General features: G+C 41.7%; 1 protein-coding gene and 1 pseudogene across 1 annotated transcript; both read right to left on the minus strand.

Annotated features, from left to right (window-relative positions):
* Window positions 1-3,909: 3,909 nt before the first annotated feature.
* On the minus strand, window positions 3,910-11,840 carry LOC123618559 (uncharacterized). The gene is made up of 2 exons (XM_045521247.2): window positions 9,019-11,840; window positions 3,910-4,491 (listed from the first exon to the last, which is right to left on the minus strand). Exon 1 carries the CDS (start codon window positions 10,556-10,558, stop codon window positions 9,041-9,043), a length of 1,518 nt encoding a protein of 505 aa, XP_045377203.2. The 5' UTR covers window positions 10,559-11,840; the 3' UTR covers window positions 3,910-4,491; window positions 9,019-9,040.
* Window positions 11,841-18,437: 6,597 nt separating this feature from the next.
* On the minus strand, window positions 18,438-20,126 carry LOC105073746 (phosphoglucomutase-1 pseudogene; annotated as a pseudogene).
* Between the last annotated feature and the right edge of the window lie 479 nt (window positions 20,127-20,605).

The raw sequence follows: 20,605 nt of genomic DNA on the forward strand, positions 1-20,605 counted from the left end.
GTGGGGGAGGGTATAGCTCAAGTGGTAGACCATGTGCTTAGCATGCATGAGGTCCTGGGTTCAATCCCCAGGACCTCCTCTAAAAATAAATAAACCCAATTACCACCCCACCAAGAAAATCCTTAAAAAAGAGAGCAACTTTATTTAAAAAATCATTGAGGATGAAGGAGTCAGGAGGCTGTGAGGGGACAGTGCTTTGAAGGCAGGGAGAGAAGTGTGTGCAAGTCCTCATGGCAAGAGGAGAAAAGGGGATATTGGTTAGTGTTTTAGTTAAACAGTCCAGAGTTGAGGGAACTCCAATACCATTATCAGATTATAGCATCGTGAATTGCTGTTAAATAATATATTACTTCTTAAATTTAACATCCATTCAGCTTAGATTTCTGTGCTTTGTATCTTTCTTTGCAAAAGGCTAACAGTAATTTGAATATAAAGGAAAAAGGAATGAGTATTTGTGTTACAAAAGGTTTCTCAATCATTCATTTATTTCAGAATTTTGGCTATTTCCTCAGTTAATCCTCTTCATCTCACCCACCATCACCCTTCTCCAAATTCTATTTTCAGAGATGAATGTCTCAATGACATGGTTCCAAGCAGCCATCGTGTCTCGCTTGCAGGTGGAAAATTATTTGAGCCATAAATCTCTGGTCAGCTAGTCCTTCTGGTTCCAGCTGGTCTGAGGTCTATGTGCTTGTGGGCAGCATACAGTTAACTTCTTCCACCTGGAAGGGGTTTCGGTATCTGCAAAACAGCTCAAAGGATATGGCTCAGAATATTATCTATAAGCCCTTGAGGAGGAACTAAAGGTCCTTGACTTTGTTTAATAGCTGAACTATTATTATTTTCTCTTGCTTGATTATTTTCCTTTGTTTCTGCATTTCCTCATTTCTCTGATTAAATTTATTCTTTGAAACTTGAGGAAAGCCTAGGAGGCTAAAGTTTTTCCACAAACAAGAGACAGGCAGAAGACGGGGCAGGGAAGAGTCTGTCCTGGGAAGACCCCATAGAGTTCTGCTCAGTTACACTAAATCATTTAACTAAAAATTTACTTACATAACAGAGGGTAAAGAAAAACCTTAGAACTGTATTTAGCTGTATAATCCATTCCCAATTACTAAAAAAGTATAACAAAAAGCACCTTAAGAAACTACAATGAGGTATCACCTCACACCAGTCAGAAAAAAAGTCATTAAAAAGTTCACAAATGATAAATGCTGGAGAGGGTATGGAGAAAAGGGAACTCTCCTACACTGCTGCTGGCAGTGTAGCTTGGTGCAGCCATTATGGAAAACAGTATGAAGATTTCTTAAAAAACTAAAAATAGACTTACCATAGGATCCAGTAATCCCACTCCTGGGCATATATCTGGAGAAAAATATAATTCAAAAAGACACATGCACCCCAATGTTTACAGCAGCATGATTTACAACAGCCAAGACATGGAAGCAACCTAAATGTCCATCGACAGATGACAGGATAAAGAAGTTGTGGTATACTTATACAATGGAATACTACTCAGCCATAAAAAGAATAAAATAATGCCATTTTCAGCAACATGGATGGACCTGGAGAATGTCATTCTTAGTGAAGTAAGCCAGAAAGAGAAAGAAAAATACCATATAATATCACTTATATGTGAAATATTTTAAAAAGGCACAAATGAACCTATTTCTAAAACAGAGACAGATTCACAGACATAGGAAACAAACTTATAGTTACAGGGGGAAAGGGGGTGGGAAGGGATAAATTGGGAGTTTGAGATTTGCAGATAATAACTAATATATATATATATATGCACAATAGATAAACAACAGGCTTATACTGTATAGCACAGGGAACCATATTCAGTATCTTGCAGTAACCTATGGTGAAGATGAGAATGAATGTCTGTATGTTCCTATGTGACTGAAGTATTGTGCTGTACACCAGAAATTGACACAACATTGTAAACTGAATATACTTCAATAAAAATGTATTTTTTAAAAAAGATTAATTTAAAAAACTTAAAAAAATGTTTTTTTCATGGGTTATACTGATGGAGTTTCACCTTTCGGAACTGAGTCACACAGAGCAGGATTCAAATCCCAGCCTTGTCCTTCACTCTGTTACTTTGGGAAACTACCTAAATGTTCTTAGAACTTCAGTTTCCTTATCTGTTAAATGGGGATAACAATTTCTCAAGCTTTTTTAAGACTAGATTGGAGCACATAAAGCATAGACCACAAAGTCTGGCACAGTGAGCAGGACATAGTAGGTTCTAGTTAAAAGACAGTGGGAGTTGCCCACTTATTTCCCTGTACATAGGGGAAATGTAGTTGCAGTCAGATGACCCATGAGATAAAGAGATGGATTTATTGAAAAGAAAATAATTCATAAGTTGTCCAGCAGGAACATCTTGTATATTTTGCATCTTAATACTTACCGTTTCGTTCCTGTGGCTTTTTAAACTCGTTATTTTAAAAACCGGAGCCACTGCCTGATTGTTTAGGGCTTGATTATCTAGTTATGGACTAGTTAGCCCTTAATTTCTGGCTGTACAAGAGTGAAAAGAGAGAGAAAGGAAACGATTTCTGCAGAAACTGAAACATCTTTGTGTTCCATGCAGTACCTGGCACTTTGTGTGTACTAAATACAGAATAAATCAGTTTAATCCTTTTAGTGACTCCAGTTTTAGAAGTCTTGCATAAGACCAAAGGAAAAAATGAGACTCTCTGAACGATGTTATTTTGTTTTTCACTGTTACTATCTCTGGCCTTTTCACAACTGAGTTTTGACTCGGCCAGAGACATTAAATCAAATGCTTAGTACAGTTTTGAATAGCACACAAATTGATTCTTTTTCAAGATTATGTCAAGTACGACCTTAAGTACTAGAGGAATAAAACTAAGTCCAAAATACTTCAGTGTATTTCTTATAACACGTGGGAGATACGAGAGAGAGAGATGATTCTAGCCTTCAAGTTTACAAACCTGTAAAATCAGATTTAACTTGCACATTAACCACTTAAGACAAACTTTAAAAGGGAACAAAAAGGGAAGATACAGAACAAGTTGTATGGTATCCTACTATTTCTGTTAAAAAAAATAAAAAATGTTCCCTCTCTCCCTCTCTGCGTATATATAAATATATATATATACCCTCCAAGTCCATCCATGTTGTTGCAAATGGCAAAATTTCACTCTTTTTTATGGCTGAGTAGTATAAAAATGTTTCTCTTAAAATAGGGGGAAAATAAACCAGAAAAGTTTAGTGGCTTTATTTTTGTTAATTGTTATTTTTTTTTAAATAATGAGATTAATTTTTCCTTCATGCTAAGGCCTGATGTGTGCAGTCCAGGTTGGTGGGCAGCTCTGCTCAAGGCAGTCAGTCATTTGGGGACCCAGTGTTCTTAAAATACATAAACATCTGTATTGATTAAGATGATTAAAATTGTTTCTATTTTTCTTTCAAGGTGACCATCTTCAGAACTCTTTTCATCTCAAACTCTGGACCCATTAAATAACTCCCCTTCCCCACTCTCCCCAGCCCTTAGCAACCACCATTCTACTCTCTGTCTCTATGAATTTGATCCTCTGATAGGAGAAATCTCATGTAAGTGGACTCCTACAGTATGCTGTCTTGTTGTGACTGGCTTATCACACTTAACACAATGTCCTTTCATTCTTTTTTCCAAGTATTTGCAATTCCCAGCTTGGGTTAAAATTTTTCAAACTATAAATATAGAAATACTGAAGCGTAGGACAGAAAGGGGGAAGAAATATAAAAAACAGCTAAAATTTTTGGAAGTTTTGATCCAAAGTACTGTACCACCTAAAAATGTACTTTTGCCTATAACTGGAAATTTTAAAAGGAAACTATCCCTGTATTAGTGCATTCTTGCATAAACAATCCACTGATACAAAGGAAGAAAACAGTCCCAAATGAATTTTATTTGATTATCATTAAAATATGCAATCAAATCAGCAAATCTTAAATCCCTGGCAAAAAGGGAAACTCAGGTTACTTAAACCAAAGGAACATATAAATACAAATCATAGCGTATTATACTACATAGATTGTAATAACCTTTCTGATAGCTAATGAGGTCACAAAGTATCCTTAGGTACAAAGAGCTGCATTTTTCAATGTCCATTTTCTGTGAGAATTGTACTTACATCTTCACCCAAAGTACGTGAGATGCTATTTTCCACTTGGAATGCTGGAATGCTTTCACAAGAGAAGTCTATTTTAAAAGTCAACTTATTTTAAAACAAAATTCATTTGGAATAGCACAGTTTATTATGGCTCAAAATGCTGGCAATAAATAACTTTATTATCTGCAGCTGGAAAATGCTCTCCAACACTTAAACATGTGTACTACGCAGAGGCAGTCTGGTGAAGTCCACTGGTCTGACACAGGTCAGGGCTCCAGACGGAGGCTTCCAAAACGAGATTAAGGTAAATGTGCTTTTATAAACTTGGCACTTAAATCTGAAGAAATCTTGGTGAGCTCTGGAAAGGAAAAAGCAGTTTTATTTGAGATGAGATTTATAAACACAGAGTGGAACAACAACAACAAAAAGTTAAAGTGTTGTGGATTTTCATTCCCTCTCTGGAAGTAAAACTTTAAATAGAGCAGTAACCCACAGACTGATCTAGGGTATTACAGCTCAAGTTACCATTAACAGGCTTCAGAAAAAGGTTCATTAATAACCTTCACATGGAAGGAAAGCTTGTAATATATACCTTATAACAAATCAGTTACACCTTAATTCTAGCTCCTCCATTTGTGTGACACTGAAAAAATTACATAACCTCCCAATATCAAATCTACCTTTCTTTAAGTGGAGATAATGATGGTGCCTACCTCTGATTGTTGCGATGAATGAGATAAAGCCTGCAAATTACTTAGCACAGGGGTAGTGTATTATAAACACCCAATAAACATTAGCTGTTGTTATTAATGAACGCCCCATATGTGTGTGTTGATTGTAAATTATACCAGTGGGAATACAAAGATGAATAAAACAAAGGTGAGTAAGATGTTCATGGTCTAGTGGAGAAGATGCCATTACTATTTAAGAGATAATGAGTCATCTGAGGATCAAAATAAGGTTTTCTCTTCTTTTTAAGTACTTCATGAACTACAGTGCAATTCTTTGTTATTCTAGATCAGGGTTTCTCAACTTTGCACTAATGCAAAGCATTCCTTGCTGGGAGGGGCTGTCTGGGCGTGGTAAGCTGTTCAGCAGCACCTCTGGCCTCTCCCCACTGGATGCCAGTAGCACCTCTCCGCAGTCTGCAATTTTGTATTGCTGGGGGCTATCGCTGTGAGCCTCAGAGCCCAAACCCGGGCATCAGTTTCCACTCCTGCTCTCCCCAGAGCTCCCAGTGCCTGCCTGCCTGTCTGGCCAGCGGTCTGCTCGGGGCCTAAACATTATCACCAACACATTCTAGATTCCACCATTGGCCAACGGCTAGCACCACATGGTGGAATCTCAATCTGGAAGTCAGAGACTACCTCTCCTCCAGCCAGCAGACAAAGATGAGATAATGGCCAGGTTTGCTGAGAGAATGACACCCTCAGACCTGGGTGTCCCTGGGGCAGAGTGAAATACACCACACTGGCCGCAGGCCAGACCTGCCTGGCCAGTCTCCCTCTCCCTGGGGCCAGTTGCTCTTGGCCAGGTGGATGATTCTGGCTGATGTTGCAACGGGAGCCAAAGCAACTGTACAGCAAGCAAGGGTGGGGGCAGGGGGACATGCAGGTGGGCAGGAGTAGTTACTCTCCTGTTATACAAGCAGCCACATGATATCCTGCATTTTGCCTTTTAGCCCAGAGCCTAAAATATTTACCATCTGGGCCTTTCTAGAAAATATCTGTCAACTTCTGTTTTAGATTAAGTACTTATCTTACCATCAACATAGAGAAATGCATCATAATGATGTCATTCTACCTGATGCCATCTGGAGATTGGAAGACAAGAGTACAGTCATTTTGGAAAAGGACAAAACAGGCCTTGCAAGCTAAAGAACAAAGGCCCTGGGGGCCTGAGTCCCTGAGGCAAAAAAAAAAAAAAAAAAAAAGGCAGGCTTGAAGGAATAAAAGACTAACTTTATTGCCTCTGTTACACTAACAAGTATACCTAGTTGCCACAAGACAAGAGACTCAACTATAAACTTTAACCTTATCTGTTCCCATGCTTTCATGCAGAAAATTCCCCTGCCTTTCTTTCCCCTTACCGAAGCACTCCCTCCCGCTGACAGCCACCACGGAGCTACCTGCTGCTGATCAAAGAAGTTTGATCATTTCCAGAAATTATCAGTGAGCATGAGACAAACTCTCCCCTTTGTTATGAAAGCAGCTCACCCCTTCTACTGGGGGAATTGGCCCTTTTTTTTTTCACTGCCTTCTCCTTTGTGCGTAAACTATTTCTTTCAATAAAAAGCTTTGCTTGCCTAGGAATCCTGTGGAAGCAGTATTCATTTCTATGGTATTGCTGTCCAAGAATCTGGAAAGGGCCTGTTAACCATCTTCGTAGCAAAAAAAAAAAAAAAAAAAAAAAAAAAAAGTTACGTATGAGTAAATAAACACCTGAAAGTGTTTTCCAATGAATATCCATGACTATGCATGGAGCCTACATTTTGGTTAGAAACTGTTGCTAACTAACATCTAAGAGGGCTGCTTTCAGCTTAGAACTAACTGGGAGAGAACTTTGCAATTATTCTCTAATTATTGGCCTATTGCCATAACTTTATAACAGAACCCACAGGTAGAATTATGAACACAACTACCCTGCTTAAAGAGCCTGCAAAGGTTTCCAGCTTCCTCACCCCCAACCTCCAAGACCCAAGCACCCTTGACTACAGCCTCAGGTGATCCTTTCCCAAATGTGTCCCCAGCAAGCCATGGGCTGTGAAACCTCTGAGCCTTTTTGTTGATGCTTTTCCCATTGCATGGAATGTTTTCCCCATCTTCTTTGTCCAAGGAATACCTACTTTAGGATCCAACTCAAAGCTCCCTCACCCAGCCCACACCTGTATTCCGGGAGACTGAGACTAGACTCAGCACACTTACAGTTATAGCACACTCTGTAAGTTACTCCTAGGTCTGTCTCCCTTGATAAATAGTGAGCACTTGGAGATCAGGGACATCTTATCTCTGAATCCCCAGTGCCTAATGTAATGCATGGCACTTGCTAGAAATTCAATGAATTATTTGAAAGGCACTCCATGGCTCTTCCTGTCAAAAATAATTCTTCCACTAAGAGTTATTAGAAAGATACCAACCTACACCTTCTCCTTCCTTGTCTAAAATTTTCTCCTCATTAGAGAACATAATCTCTAAGCTTTCTGATGGCAAGGTCCACATCCTTTCAGGTTTACATGTGTTTACCGTTATTCCTGGCACTTAGTAAGTACTCCTTCAAGAATTACATGGACAGGGGAGGGTATAGCTCAAGTGGTAGAGTGTATGCTTAGCCTGCAGGAGGTCCTGGGTTCAATCCCCAGTACCTTCTCTAAAAATAAATAAACCTAATTACCTCCCCCTGCCTCCCAAAAAAGAATTACGTGGAGAATTATTTCAATCATACAAATAATCTAAAAAAGTAGAATTAATAGGGAAAAAAAAGAATGATCTTTTTCAATAATACTAAACTAAATCCTTAACTTCTGAAACCATTATGTTTTGTTAGTGTTTTACTCTTTTGTTTAAAAAAAAAAAGAAATAAACATGAACCACTGAATGTATTTCATTTTAGAATCCACGTTTCCAAACTATACAAAATCAAAAGGGCTAAAATGCTTTGCCGGTATGATTATCTATAGCGTATTTATGTGTGTGTATATCTAGAGAGTGTTATACATTCTCTTAAAGGCAAGTTGGAGAAAACTGTAAGGAAATTAAAGAGTCTGACTTCCACTTAATATTCAGTTGTACCCCACACTGGAAATGAAACCAACCAATATGAAATAAGGATGAACACCTTCTTGAATATGTTAGTAGCATTTAAACAAGGAGCATTAACGTAATTCCAAAGTATTGCTCTGCTCTATACTCTTTCTCCTCCCTGCACCCCAAAAGAAGGGAATTTAAGGAAAAAGATTAGAGAGAAAGATCAGGAAACTGACACTAAGCACTTAACCCACTGAGAAGCAGGGTCACCAGTTTTGACTTTCACATGATCTTTTCTACCCTTCTAATTGACAATGGGTTGGGAGTTAAGTGGAAGTCATCCTCAATAGCCTTAACCATAAAATTTATCAAATAGGTCAGCATAAAGGGTTTTGTGATTTAGTAGAAAGCTTATGTGATTTAGTACAACCAAATATTTTCCAAACCTCAGAATCTTTCCAAGTTTCACTCTACAATTAATTTTTACTTTTACATTAACTCCTGTGAAGTAGTTTTACCTAAATAAATGGATTTTGAAAAGCAACCATCAATATTGTAAATAGAAAAACCAGTGTTACTGGGCATAAATAGAAGTTATCCACTGAAATAACTTTGTTAACACAAATGGTTTTAAATCCTAGCTGGGTGCCGCTGTTGCCTACCAAAGCGTTACAGAGGTGTTAAGAGACCACTAACCCCACGTGAAGGACATTTTCTTTGATGTAATCAGAAAGACTGGAAAAAGAATTGAAAAGGGAATAACGTTCCCGCTGGAAGGCTCATTGCTATTTATGCTGTGTCCCTGTACCATCCAAAATCATCCTGTTTCAGTAACATTGTAGAGTACCCCTGCCTTCCCCCCACCTTAGAGCTCCTAGAGGAGTATAATTAACACCCTCTCCCCACTAATCCTAAATAAAAGATCATGCTGGTAGAGCCATAAAACCCTAACAGCAACTCATCTACTCAGAGCACTAGGTTTCAAAAACTGACAAAGTTCAAATGATCTAATCTCTGAAGGAAGAGGCCACTGCATCTCCAGTAACTTAACGTTATTGAACATAAGGGATTGAGGAACCCACCAGAACATGGACCCAGAAACAATTTAGGAATACCGCAGGTATTCCTCCAAAGGCACTTACTTGGCGGAGGCCTGAGGGCCACTCAGAGGGCTGGGGTCTGGTTCTGTGCTAGGGAATAGCGCTTCCTCTCCTGGGACGGGGGTGGGCGCCCTCCCAGGGGCGCTGACGGCTGGGTTTGAGCCCCTGGAGCTGGGGACTCAGGGAGCAGGGATGCAGTGTCAGTGGGTTTCTCCTGGCCTGCTGGTGGCAGGCTCTTGAAAGCAACTGGCTTTTCCTGAATCTCTGGGGCAGATGGAGACCGGCTTGGTCCAATCCTTTGGACTAAAGAGCTGCTCTGGGAGGCCTGCTGGGTGTGATACAAAGCCTGAAAGTCCTGGAAAGCCTCAGCCACGTGAGGGTCCACGGGTTGGGTCTGAAAGGACTGAGTGGGCAGAAGCTGGAGCAGAGAGACGGGGGTGGCCAGACTCTGAGCTTCAGAAGCCTGAACAGGTGGTGGCTGAGTTTGACTGGTCTGAAAAAGATTCTGGAGCTGGCTCTGTGAAGCCAGAGGGATCTGGAGGTGGCTCTGTGCAGCCACAGGTACCAGGGGGAAGCCCTGAGAGGCCACAGAGATAGCCGTGGTAAGGATGGCCAGAGGCTGACTCTGAGAGGACAAGGAGACAGAAGGCAGGATCTCAGAGGCAAGAGTGTCTGCAGGGAGCTGACTGGTAGAGGCCAAGGAAACTACAGGCTGGCTCTTGGAGGCCAAGGGAATAGCAGGCTGGCTCCTAGAAGCAAGAGTGCCTGAAGGGAGCTGGCTGGTAGAGGCCAAGGAAACTACAGGCTGGCTCTTAGAAGTCAGAATAGGTAGATGTTGGCTCTTAGAAGCCAAAGGGACTGTGGGCAGGCTCTTAGAGGCCAGGATGGCTGGAGTTAGAGGCTGGTCCAGAGAAGATGGAGTGAATGGCTGCACCAGAGGGACTGATTGTCCTTCAACAAACCTCAGCACCCCAGCCTTAGGACCCAGGGGACGGGCATCAGGTCCCAGGGAGCAAACTGCCTTTAAACTTTCGACAGCCTCAAATTTGGGCAGATCCTCTCTGCCAAAGTATTCAACGTCGCCGCTCTCCTTGACACTTTTCATCCCGCTTTTGTCGTGGTCCCCCTGGTCTGGCTGGTTTTCGACCTGGCCGGTGACAGTCATATTCAGAGAAGCAGTCCCTTCCAGGAACCTCCTGCGGTGACGCCGCCGCCGCCGCCGGATCCGCAAAAAGGTGTTGGAAATGCTGCCGATGGTTAAAGACAAGCGGTTGCTGATGGTCTGGTTCAGGGCTTCCAGTATCGTGGCGGAGGGCAAGAGGTAGGACCTGTTCAAGGCCTCTTCGGAAGTCAGTTCGATGTTGCCGGTGTACCAGAAGACCCACCAGAGGAGGCTGAGGAAGATGATGATGGAACCCAGGTAGAGCAGCAGGTCGTAGAAGAGCAGATCGGCGAAGACCCCGGTGAACAGCAGGGTCGCGCCCACCGTGTCGAAAGCGACGCCCAGCCAAAAGAAATGCCTGCAACGGCCCAGACCCGTCCGCTTCGTACTCTTGTCGACGGCGTTCATCGGAAGCTCCATGAGCTCCCACTGTCGCCGCCGCCAAGTCTGCAGTAGCGATCCGGCAGGCGGCGCCGCCACAGGCCCGCTGCGGCCGCTGGGTCCCCATGGCAACGCCGCCGCGGGCGCGAGCAGCACAGGAGGCGGGGCGAGAGGGGCGGCAAAGCGTGACCGCCGCTCACCTGCGAGGAGCAGAGAAAGAGACACAGCCCCAGAGCGGGGCGGAGGCGCGGTACGCCCTGCCGCCCGCGCGGCTGCCTTCTCCGCATGCGCGGTGTCTGCTCCCGGTGTGACCCTGCAGAGTTCTTGGAGCTTGAGAGCCTCCGGCTCTCCCAGAGGAAAATTTTCCTTTGGTGACAGTGTTGTGGATTCCCCTCTTCCCCCACAATGAGGGAGGGAAGTATCCACATTCCTTTCCCCACGCCCCCGCCTTCCAGAACGAGGGCGAAATCCAGAAGGAGGGCAAAGGGCAAGGACTCTCTTACAGTAACTTACCCCTCTCAGCCAGGGGTACTTCTCGGCCTCAGGTGCTGCTGCTCTCTGAGTTAAACGCTTTCCTTTGTTTTGGTGAAGTGGCTAGATTAGGGTCTGTTGATACACAGATCTTAATTACGAGCTTGTATGTTTGCCCCCTGGAGACTGGACTATGACGTGCTTGTTAATAGCAGAGCTAGGGGTGAATTCTCTCCCCGCCAACCACCTTCTCTCCAGTTTCTAGCATTTTAATTTTCCCTTCAGTGTTAAAGTAGTTGAAAAAATATTGAAAACTGGGTGTATTAAAACTCACATTACTTTAAGTTAAAATATAATTTTTATACCGAAACCTGACATTCTTGGCCTTAATGGAAGAAAGTACCGATAACAATTTTAAAATGTATTTCTTTGTGTATCTCGTTTTCAATGGCGAGAATTGCCATGTTTTACAATTTTCACGAGCCAATAAATACCTTTAATTTTTAATTACTTTAAACTTACAGAACCATCTTTCGCAGGACCCCAACATTGTGACTAGTATTATTTTAAAAAATACATAAAGTCTGCTTCCAAATTTAGATTAGATAATACTAAGCAAAATTTGTGAATCAATTTTAGAAGCTCGAAACATAGTGGTGATTTTTAAGATACGAATTGCTGATACTGCATGCTGCTTAAAAATCATTGAAGATGAAATTTCAGCAGTAATTAAATCATTAGAATATTTAAGAACCAAGTTAGTGGTGCTTGCTATAAATCAGATATATTCATTGAAATTAATTTTCACCAATTAAAATCTGAAGACAATTTAGTTTTTTATATCTTCATGTCAAAGGTGGAATGAGAATGTTTGTATATCATAATATTTTTAAGTATGTCTATTTCCCATAATAATTGATCATTTAATCCAGTGATTGACAGTTCCAATTTCTTTATTTCTTTTGTTGTTTGTTTATTTTCTCCTTCAGGTGGTACAATTCATATGTCTTGCTGAAGGTTTATATGCATCAAGCATACTTGCAAATTTACTTTCTTTTGTTGTAAGCAAGGGGATAGGCCTTCAAATAAACATGAAGCTTAATATATTGGCAGGTTTTCTCATTGGAGGATTTGTGATCTTTTTCCATTGGTTTCAAAATATAATCCCGCGCTGATAAATTGCATAAAAATATGTGATCTACTTGCACCAAGATGGTTTTGATTTTAGCATAGTGTATTTCTTCATTCGATATTACATATATTAGGATTGGGTGAATGTTAACTTACATGAGAAGTGCCCTGATTGCATCTGACCTTGATGTCCGTTGGGGACCTTTCTGTGTCTGTAATATTTTTAAAACAGAAATGAGAATAACTCATCTGCTTGTTGAGTTTGCAAAACAAATTGAAAGTCATTTATAAAATACGTTAAACAGTTATATTTGATTTCATAGAAGCAGAAGTTTTGCATATAAAATTATGAGCAAGTAAGGCACAAATGTGGGATAATAATTTAAAGGGAGGAAATGGTGGCTTCTACCCTGTTATAAATCTGCTGTAGTTTCTCCATTATCATTTTTCTGGCCACAAACATATATATGTCAGTATTATCTTCTTCCAATTAATAATTTCCTAAGCTTGGCCATATCAAATTTTTCTTTCATTTCAGTAAAGTGGATACATCACTCTTCTACTGTTATGACAGTATAGTACTTTTTTTTACATTTTTTATTGAGTTATAGTCATACAATGTTGTGTCAAATTCCAGTGTAGAGCACAATTTTTCAGTTATATGTGAATATACATATATTCATTGTAACATTTTTTTCACTGTAACAGTATAGTACTCTTAATGTGAACATAATTTATAATCTGACACATTATGTTGGATTGTATCTGTTTTATGATAAAAAAGTAAGGAAGAGTGTTTTCTTTCTTATATTTTAAAACGTATTTCAGGTCTAATGAGATTTCCTACTAGCATTATAAATTCCTTTTAAATTCTGTTACACAAAAAGGGCCAGATCTCTATCATGAGCTACATCAACATTATTATAAGCTATAAATTCATCTGAATCTGGAGAGATTCTGGGGTTTAGGCTTCCAGTGCTTTCTTGTGATCCTCCAAGAAGTATATTATCTCTTGCATGAAACATAACAACATCAAAGTCACTGGCAAAGTATTCTGCCTTTTTTATTTCTCTGATTTTGTCACTCTGATAAGCATCATCTATTAAACTATCAGTTTGAGTATTTTTAAAACCCTCCTGTTTTAGAAAATATTGTGATGAAATATTGAATCTTTGTGGTCACGAATTCTATTTACATTCTTCCAATCTTTAAATATTTTTTGACTTGCAAATATTTTAATTACTGCCCCTAAAATGCACATGGCAATAAAATAGAGCCACAGATTCTTTGGAATAAGAGAGCCAGTAAAAATGAATCAATTTTAGAATATTTTCTTACAAAAACCAGTCTTTTGAAAATGTTTAGCCATCATGTTGTCAACTGAAAAAAATGTACAACTTAAAAGTTGAGAGTTATGTTTTATTCAGTGGACTTTCTGAGGACTTCAAGCCCACTAGACAGCTTCTCAGATTGCTCTAAGGGACTGCTCCAAAGAGACAGGGGAAGAGCCAGGATTTATGAGGTTTGGCAACAAACACCAGGTGGTTGGAACATCAAAAGATTACTATTAATTAACAAAAACCAGATATCTCAAATTAGGGAATTTAGCGCTTTTCTATGTATGGGAAGATAGAAGAGTCTGGGCTCATTGAAATCATCACTTTGATATGCACCTTAGCTATCTAGGGCCAGCATCCTGTTCTTACCGATCCTGAGTCTCTCAGGGTACAGCGGTGGGGGTGATTATAGAGGCTGAGGACTTGGGAGTGGGCAGCCTGCTAGTCTCCATCCTGAGTTCCCACCAGCTCGCCGTCGGGGCGGCAGTATGACTGATGGCTTGATGGCCATAGCATCCTTTGTTTATGGATATGGCAGGTGGCATTCTTAGTCCACAATGTGAAACAGATCCTCTAAAGTCTGAATCTATATCTAGTTTAGAGAGACCAACCTTTTAGAGAAGTGTTGTAGTCCCAGCCATAACAGACCCCAAACCCCATCATATAATATACAATAAATAAATATTACACATATATTATATACATAGGTGTGTAATTTTCTATTGTATATTATAATGTAAAAAATAGATGTTTTAAAGAAAGTATACATTAGTTTGCATTATTTACTCTTCAAGGACAAACTTGCTATTATTTAAATAAAACCACTGCAGGAGTAGTTAACAGTGGCAGGAAACCTCTGTAACTTTAGGGTCTGAAAATCACGGGATTCACATATAGGCCCAGAAAATTACAGTTCTTCAGCCTTCAGGATTCAGAAGAACTCTGTGAATGGAAGACTCTCCATTGGGAGTCTTTTATGGAATAGAACAACCACATCCTCTTTCACTTACTTCAGCTTCTTGAAGAAAGAGTTCCTTGTCCAACAGAAAAATACTGTGTACTATTCTCCAGGGTGTTTCTTTTTCTGTTTGTCCATTTTTAGTTCAGGCTTAGTACAGTCATGTTTTCCATTTGGATTATGATAAAGTTCTCAGTAGTGAGAGGTGTCCCCAGTACAAGGTCTTCTATCAAGCTTGTATATCCCTCTGCGCCTTTAAAAATGAATTTGAAACAAAAACAAAAACAAAACAAAAAACTAACTGTGGACCAAAGGAAATAAAACCTCTTTTTAGGGGGGAAAAAACCCCACTAAATTTGTGAGTCCATTTCTTCATAAAATATTTTGTAGTTCTTAGAAGTTTGCATAAGCTCTTTACTAAGATATGTTTCCTTATATTACTAAAAGTTTTCTGATAGCAACAACAACTTCACTTGAGTGCTTTCTGGGTGTCAGGCACTAGCCTCGCTAACTTCTTTATTTGCAATACCATTTAATTCTCACAACAGTCCAATGCAATAAGTTCTATTATTATCTACGTCTTATGGTTGCAGAAATTGAGAAACAGAGACCAACTTGTTCAAGGTCATACAGCTACTAGGTGGCAAATAAGTATACAATACAGCATTATGGAAGGGACTGGAAGCCAGGAGATCAGGCTTCAAGGCTTCAAGCATTTGAGCACAGGTGCACTGGAGCCAAGTGCTTACAGCCTAACAGAGACATGTGACATCAAATGGTGTTATAGGTGCTGGAATAGAGGGATGTACAAGGAAGGGCCAGTGGAGCAAACAGGTGGTAAGCAAGTGCATAGAAGAGGAACTGTATGTAGCAAACATACTGAGGGCATGTTCACAGCAGTACTATTTCCAATAGCCAAGACATGGAAGCAAACTAAATGCCCATTGACAGATGGCTGGATAAAGAAGTTGTGGTATAGATATGCAATGAAATACTATTCAGCCATAATAAAGAACAAGATAATTCCATTTGCAGCAACATAGATGGAACTGGAGATTGTCATTCCAAGTGAAGTAAGCCAGAAAGGGAAAGAACAATACCATATGGTATCACTTATATGTGAAATCTAAAAAAGTAACACAAATCAACTTATTTACAAAACAGAAACAGACTCATAGGCATAGAAAACAAACTTATGGTTACCAGAGGGGGAAGAGGGTGGGAAAGGATAAATTGGGAGTTTGAGATTTGCAGATACTAACTCCTATATATAAACTAGATAAACAAGTTTCTACTGTGTAGCTCAGGGAACTATATTCAATATCTTGTGGTAACCTATAATGAACAAGAATATGTGTATGTACATGTATGACTGAAGCATGATGCTGTACACCAGAAATTGACACACGTTGTAAACTGACTACACTTCAATAAAAAAAAAAATAATGAGGGAAAGGAGGGTGGGCGTGGGTAAGTGGTTTTTCAGCTAGGTGGGGCAGTTGTGTGAGCAGGGAACATGAAAACACTGGCATATTAAGGAAATTGCCTGTGGATTGGAATAGTCCACATGGGTCCCTGTGTAACTGGGGAGAGTGCTAGCGAAGTGGGGTTGGAGACACTCAAGTGCCGAGATGAGGCTGGAAGGGGTTTTATCCTCAAGAGGTTTATGATGTGGTGTAGCATTTAGACTTTTGTGAGTAGGGGAAAACCGCGGGCGCTAAGCCAGGGAGTGATGTGACCAGACTGACAGTTTTAGAGAGGGCCCAGAGCAAGCCTGTCCCCTGGCCTGTAAGGTTTCCATAGAGAAACCAGATAGCCTATGGGAGTTCCTTTGTAAGTTCTAAGCTTTTTTTCCCTCTTGCTGTGTTCAAGATTCTCTCTGGTTTTTGATTTTTGATAGTTTTTAAATAATGTGTCTTGGAGAGGACCTCTTTAAGTTGTTTTTGTGCAGTGACATATGAGCTTCAAGAACTTGGATATCCAGATCTCTCCGCAGACTTAGGAAGTTCTCAGATATTCTTTCTTCAAAAACTGTCTGCCTCCTTCTCCCTCTCTTTTCCTTCTGGAACTCCAATAATCTGCAAAAAAAAAAAAAAAAAAAAAAATTTTATGGCATCCCATAGACCACGTAGGCTTTCTTCACTCTTTCTCATTCTTTTCTCTTTATTCTCCTCCAACTGGATAATCTCTAAGTTCCTGTCTCCTGTCTCACAAATGCTTCTGCTTGATCCATTCTGCTGTTGATGTTTCTACTACATTTTTCATTTCATTCATTGTTTGCTTCAGCTCCAGAACTTCTGTTTCATTCTTTTTCTTTTAATGATTTCTATCTCTTTGTTAAATTTCTCATTTTGTTTGTGTATTGTTTCCCAAATTTCATTGAATTGTCCCTCTATGCTTTCTTTTTTTCTGTGGCGGGGGGGTGGGGCGGATAGTAAACAAAGTTTATTCTAGGAAGAGCAACTCATTGAGAGATAAAACCATTTAAAAATGTACATACATGTACTGTTCATTGTTTCTAAGAAGAGTTTAGAGCTTTAGATTTTTAAACTTACATAGTTATCAAAGGAATAAAGCCAGCCACAAAATAAGAATCAACAGAATGCAGTAATCCAATCTTAAAGGATAGTCAAATGTGCTTACACATATTCAAGAAGTCAATCATCTAAGTTATAAATGATAAGTAGTTCATTTGTGTCTTTTTTCTTTTTAGGTTCCACATGTAAGCCTATGAGGCTGGAAGGGGAACAGGCTCCTGGGCCGAGTTCTAGCCCCACCCAGATACCTAGGCATCCAGTTGGGCTGCCCTTTCCAAGCCCACTGCCAGGCCTCAGTTTGGGGAAATGAGCCAACCATGAAGATGGACTGTTGTTCCCCAGCCCTTCTGGGGGAGCCTCAGTGACTGGTGGCAAATGTTCCATCCTCAGCTCTGGGCCCCAGCCAGCCAGCCAGTCCCAAGCCCTTAACACTACTGTGGGCTGTGCTCTGGGACCAAGGTGGGGCCAGGAGTCAGCCCCCAGAATCCAGAGCCTTTCCTTTCTGGCTTGCTTCACTTAGAATGACAATCTCCAGGTCATTCTGGCATTATTTTATTCTTTTTTATGGCTGAGTAGTATTCCATTGTAGCCTTCTATGTTTTCTTGAAGCTCATTGAAATTTCCTTAAAACAACTATTTGAATTCTTTATTGGGAAAACAGAAGATCTCCATGTCTTTGGGTTTGGTTCCTGGAAGATTACTGTGATCCTTTAGTGGTGTGGCATTACCTTGTTTTTTGTGTTCCTTGGAGTTTTGCATTGCTGTCTTCATGTCTGAAGTACCATTCACCTTCTCCAGCCTTTACTAACTGCCTTCTGGAGAGAGATACCTTCTCTTGGCCCTGCTAGAGTTTGTTGTTGTTGTTGTTGTTGTTGTTGTTGTTGTTGTTTGTAGCTTGTTTTGCTTTAATATACCAAAATATTTGTGTGAATGGAAGTATGTTGCAAAACAAGGCAGAAATCTGTAGACAAATACGTCTCACTCTGAGGGAAGACCTGACTGGAGAGAAGGCACCAGAAACTGCATTTTGCTGGATTCCATGTAAACAGTAAATGGGGGGAAAGTTTCACCAAGGAGAAAGGAATTTGCACTGTCATTTCAGGATTTCATTTAAGGGTGAAAGTTGGTCTCACTAGCTGACGCTCAGCCTCCATCTTACATTGTAGTGTAAACAGGAGCTGGTGCTAAGGAGACAGATACCCAGTGCACAAGTGGGTGCACAAGGACAGCAGTGCACAAGGACACGAAAGGAAACTGACATGAGTGTTAGCCCCTGGGTCCTTTTTTTCTCTTTCCCACATGGCTCCTGCGGTATTCTCAATTAGCAGTGCCTTGGAATCGTGCCATTTGTCAACAACTGGTTAGTGGAAAAACTGAATCCTAAAAAAGTCTGGGTGGATACACTTTACTTCTGTCCATGCTCTTTAATCAGATGACTCAGGGGGTCCTGGGGTGGAGGGACATACCGCATCTGGCCTGTCTTTTTAGGTGATAACAGTGGGTGCAGCGTGTCCCATCCTTTGCTGGAGTTGGGACACCTTCAGAGCAATGGACATGAGGGGGGGCCGACATGACCTGGGGGTCCTGGGAGAGCTTGGCGATGTCCTTCTCATAACTGTCGACATACAGTCGAACGGTGGTGCCCGCATTCCCGGTGCCGCTCAGTTGAAAGATGATGCGAGAACCATCTTCAATAATGAGCCGCAAGCCCTGATTTCTTGAAATGCTTCCATCCACCAGATCATTGTATTCAAAGTCATCAATTTTCTCCACAGTGTAGACTCTGTCGCCCACTGAGAACTGTTTCCCCACAAAGGAAAGATCAGCGATCAGGGCCTCCAAGGCCTTCATCGTGTTGTTCACACCCTCGGCTTCCACCTCCTCATAACCATACTGGTGAAGAAATTCCAGCCATACTTTTGCCAGTGATCTTTGAGAGTGTCCTCCACACTCTGCGGGTGGCTAGGTTGGAGAGCCAAGCTAGGACAGCCCAGAGTGCATCTTTCTCACGGGTATAGTCAGAACCGTCCCGAAGCTCACCTCCCCACACAGGGGCAGTTTGCTTGCATGGGGCAGTTTGCTTGCATCCGTCAGATTCCCAAAAAACTTCCCGCCAGTTGGAGTCTCGTACAAAGCGATCTTTGTCGCATTAGCCACCTGGTCCAGGGCACCACTGGTGGGCATGCTGCATACAGAGCCGCGGACCCAGTTTGCTGGAAGTATGGAATGCTGAAGATGTTGGCAGCAATGATGGCCATAGAGTCGGAAGTGTTCACAAAGAACCCATGCTTGCCCAGAATCATGTTTCACTCCCCATCTCCATCAAAGTCAGCCCCCAAATCATGCTCTCCTGTCTTCATGGTCTCCACCAGGTCAGCTGCCTAAGTGAGGCTGGGGTCAGGGTGGTGGCCTTTGAAATCCTCCAGGGGAACACAGTTAACTGCTAAGTTGTGGGGGCACCGAGCTCTTCACAGAGGATCTTCTTCACATATGGTCCCACCACTCCATGCATGGCATCTATTCGGATCTTTAGTAGTTCTTTTCAGTGCATTGAAATCAAAGACATTTCTCAGCATCGTAGCATAATCCACGATTTCCACTTTGAAGGGTTTGAACTTGTTTTCCAGGTCAAACTGCTGCTTTCCCAGAACCCCAAGTCTACTTTCAGATCAGGGAAAATTTCATATTCTTCGATTGTCTTGCTGATTTGGAAAATCTTATCAGTTATTGCTTCTGGGGCAGGACCGCCATTGGAAATATTGAATTTGATTCCAAAATCTCCATTGGGCCCTCCTGGGTTGTGGCTGGCTGTCAGAATGATCCCACCAATGGCTTTGATCTTTCCAATGATGCAGGACACAGCTGGGGTGGAGAGGATCCCATTCTGTCCAATAACCAAGCGACCCATCCCATTGGCGGCGGCAATGCGGACAATGAGCTGGATGGCCTCCTTCATGTAGAACCTGCCGTCGCCGTCCTCCACCATGGTGGCCTCCGGCCGGTGCACCGGCTCCACGGTGGAGATGATACTCTGGATGAAATTCTCGGCATAGTTGGCATAGTTGGTGCTATGAAACACCTTCACTCGCTTCCGCAGCCCCCTTGTTTCTGGCTTCTGGTCTTGGTACGCCTTGGTCTTAACGGGCACAGTCTTCACCATGGTGGCAGTTTGCTTCCTGGGGCCCAAGCGGACTCTGCTAACCGAGCGGTGGCCGGAGCTGTGGCTGCAGCTGCTTTGGGATGAGGGCATGGACGAGGTCGGGGCAACGCCGGCTCGGCCCTGCTAGAGATTTTGAGGCCATCTCAACCCTTAAACGGGTACACCTGTTCCATGCTTCTTGCTCCCTCTCGTGGCAGAATTCTTAAGCTCCTGTGCCTGCTCTAAATCCTGCAACGCACTGATTTCTGACAGCCTTTTGTTTTCCCAAAGGTGGTGCTAAAGCATTAGCACCGCAAAGTTTGTGGTCTTTCTCTGGCCCAACGATTTGGGTTGGCTTTCTCTGTGTGCTCACTAGCTGTGTACAAAAGTTTGGTCTCACCATTGCTGTCAGGAGCACACACAGGGAGCTGGCCCCAGAGGGGTGCAGTGAGGCACCTGGAGCGCTGAGAGTGCCTGTGGGCCAGCTGGCAAGTGAGGCGTTCCCAGTGGTGC

The sequence above is a fragment of the Camelus bactrianus genome, chromosome 18, assembly GCF_048773025.1.
Source record: "Camelus bactrianus isolate YW-2024 breed Bactrian camel chromosome 18, ASM4877302v1, whole genome shotgun sequence".
Taxonomy (NCBI): domain Eukaryota; kingdom Metazoa; phylum Chordata; class Mammalia; order Artiodactyla; family Camelidae; genus Camelus; species Camelus bactrianus.